The sequence below is a fragment of a genome (assembly GCF_019968985.1).
Source record: "MAG: Porospora cf. gigantea B chromosome Unknown PgB_NODE_5066_length_1984_cov_137.51, whole genome shotgun sequence".
Taxonomy (NCBI): domain Eukaryota; phylum Apicomplexa; class Conoidasida; order Eugregarinorida; family Porosporidae; genus Porospora; species Porospora cf. gigantea B.
In genome coordinates, this window is record NW_027179068.1 from 1 (window position 1) to 1,984 (window position 1,984).

Sequence of the window (1,984 nt, forward strand, 5' to 3'; positions counted from 1 at the left end):
ATCGTGAGTCAAAGGATGGTTAGTTCTGGTTTGCCCCCTCTCAATTAGCAGAACGTTCTTGCCTGCATCAGCCAACGTCTTCGCCAAGGGGCAACCAGTTGTTCCGCCGCCCACCACGATATAGTCGTAGGACCGGCGAAGTCTGTCTACGCTAACAGTGTCGGTAAAGATGGAGGCCCTCACGGCAACCCCCAAGCATAGCGTTAGACCTCTCATTAAAGGATAGTATGCGTATTAACCAGACGGAATGATGACCTTGTGGGGTTGACTCGTGGTCACACGTGTTCCTACCTCGTATGTGCCGGGTCGTCCGTATTGGCCCGAGTTCGTATGCATGCCAAGGAACATCGATCTTCTCTCTCGTTCCCTCGTCCTCGTTTCGCACGACTATGAATAATGACCGCTCCCCTTTGCTACCTGACAGCCACTCTTCCCGTCGGCTTACGCTCTCCCCTTTATGGCAGTCACCAGTCTGGAACACCTTCAGACCCAATTATTAACCGTCTCCCTTGTGCTGCTCGGAAGTGGCGTCTTCCCTTATGTAGTCTCAGTTTATGGCGACACTTGGGCCATAGGTTGCAAATAGTAAACAAAAGGTACGAAAATAATGTACGGAAAATCAAAGAATAATTGTTGTTGTTTACGAATCATCATCTGCACAAGTCATTGGAAATAGTTCTAAGCCCCAACGATCCAGCCTGGGGTGGATGTCGTAGTGTAATCTGCAGGGAAGAGGCAGTATCAATCACTGGAGAACGAATTCTGAGGCGTTGATACGATTGGCATCCGAGTTCTTCAAGCACTGCTTCTTGGCTCGAATGTACGTGAAGAAGCGACATTCCTCTTGGGATCGGCACTTAAGGCTGCAGTCGAATGTAGAAATGGCGGATAGCACCTGAATGTCGTTGCCAAGATAGTTGACGTTCTTTCGTCGCTTCGCCGGGCCGCTGTGTGGTGGTGGTAGTTGTGGCAGTAGTGTACTCGTTGAGGTGTAGCAGTCCATGGACCCAGAGATAGCCTCAGCATTCTCTCGCATGTAGCGGTGGATGGTGACGGTACTCGATGGAAGCAGCTCATGCTGCTACTTGATCGATGAGAGGCTGGCGTCGAAGGAGAAGTACAAGCAGTGTTGGTGGTTGCGGCAGTCATCGTGACATGCCACTCCATCGCCGACCTTGACGACAGCAATGGTGGAACCGAAATACTCGGTGTTCCTCAGATAGCAGGGGTCCGTAGGATCCTGCGTAGAATGGCTAGACCTAGTGCTAGTTGTGGTTCTGTCGGGAAAGAAACACTCCAATGAACCTGAAACATGATCCCGTTCAACCGTGCCGCCCTACATTTATTAATGCTCATTAATTTATTAACATTTATTAATGCTCATTAATTTATTATTGACATTTATACTCTTCATAAGGCCAAAGCGTAAGATAACAGACCTTACGACGATATTAAAAGCGTTAGAATCTTCTCAATGCTCACTCAACACTCAATCTAAAAAATCACTCTTCCCGCAAAAACCTCTCTCCAGCGTAGTACCCCAATGTCGTCAGCGTGGATAATGGGTTCATACGGGTCATTACGGGTAGAACGCTGGCATCCACGATCTTCAACGACGAGATGCCATGAACGTTGAAATTCGAGTCCACGACGGAGCCAAGGGCGGCACTTCCACCCCAGTGCCAAATTGACTGCATGTAGGTGTTGACGAATGCGTCAGGATCACTGCTAGGAAGAACAGGGGGGAAGGTTGCTACTCGCTTGGTATCGTCTGCGATTGGCAGATCCACTCCAAGACCGCCGATCACAGTGTTGAGGGCTGAGAAAATCTTCATTGGACAAGAGTTATGGCCATCCAACTCGGCGTGCTGGTCAAGGCGGCCGCTGCGAATGACGTCACTCAACAGCTGACCGCCAGCAATAGCCTGCTGGTAATCCTTAGGATCCTGCAGATAGTTCGCCCTGACAGAGAGCCTTCCGTTGT

The 1,984-nt window shown here is 49.8% G+C and overlaps 2 protein-coding genes across 2 annotated transcripts; both read right to left on the reverse strand.

The window, feature by feature from the left end:
• Positions 1–745: 745 nt before the first annotated feature.
• KVP17_004403 (uncharacterized protein) lies at positions 746–1,036 on the reverse strand (the record flags this gene model as incomplete). Its single annotated transcript, XM_068522554.1, has 1 exon — positions 746–1,036. One exon carries the CDS (start codon positions 1,034–1,036, stop codon positions 746–748), a length of 291 nt encoding a protein of 96 aa, XP_068373588.1.
• A 466-nt stretch (positions 1,037–1,502) lies between these two features.
• Positions 1,503–1,835, reverse strand: KVP17_004402 (uncharacterized protein; the record flags this gene model as incomplete). The annotated part of the gene is made up of 1 exon (XM_068522553.1): positions 1,503–1,835. The coding sequence occupies one exon, from the start codon at positions 1,833–1,835 to the stop codon at positions 1,503–1,505; it is 333 nt and encodes a 110-aa protein (XP_068373587.1).
• Between the last annotated feature and the right edge of the window lie 149 nt (positions 1,836–1,984).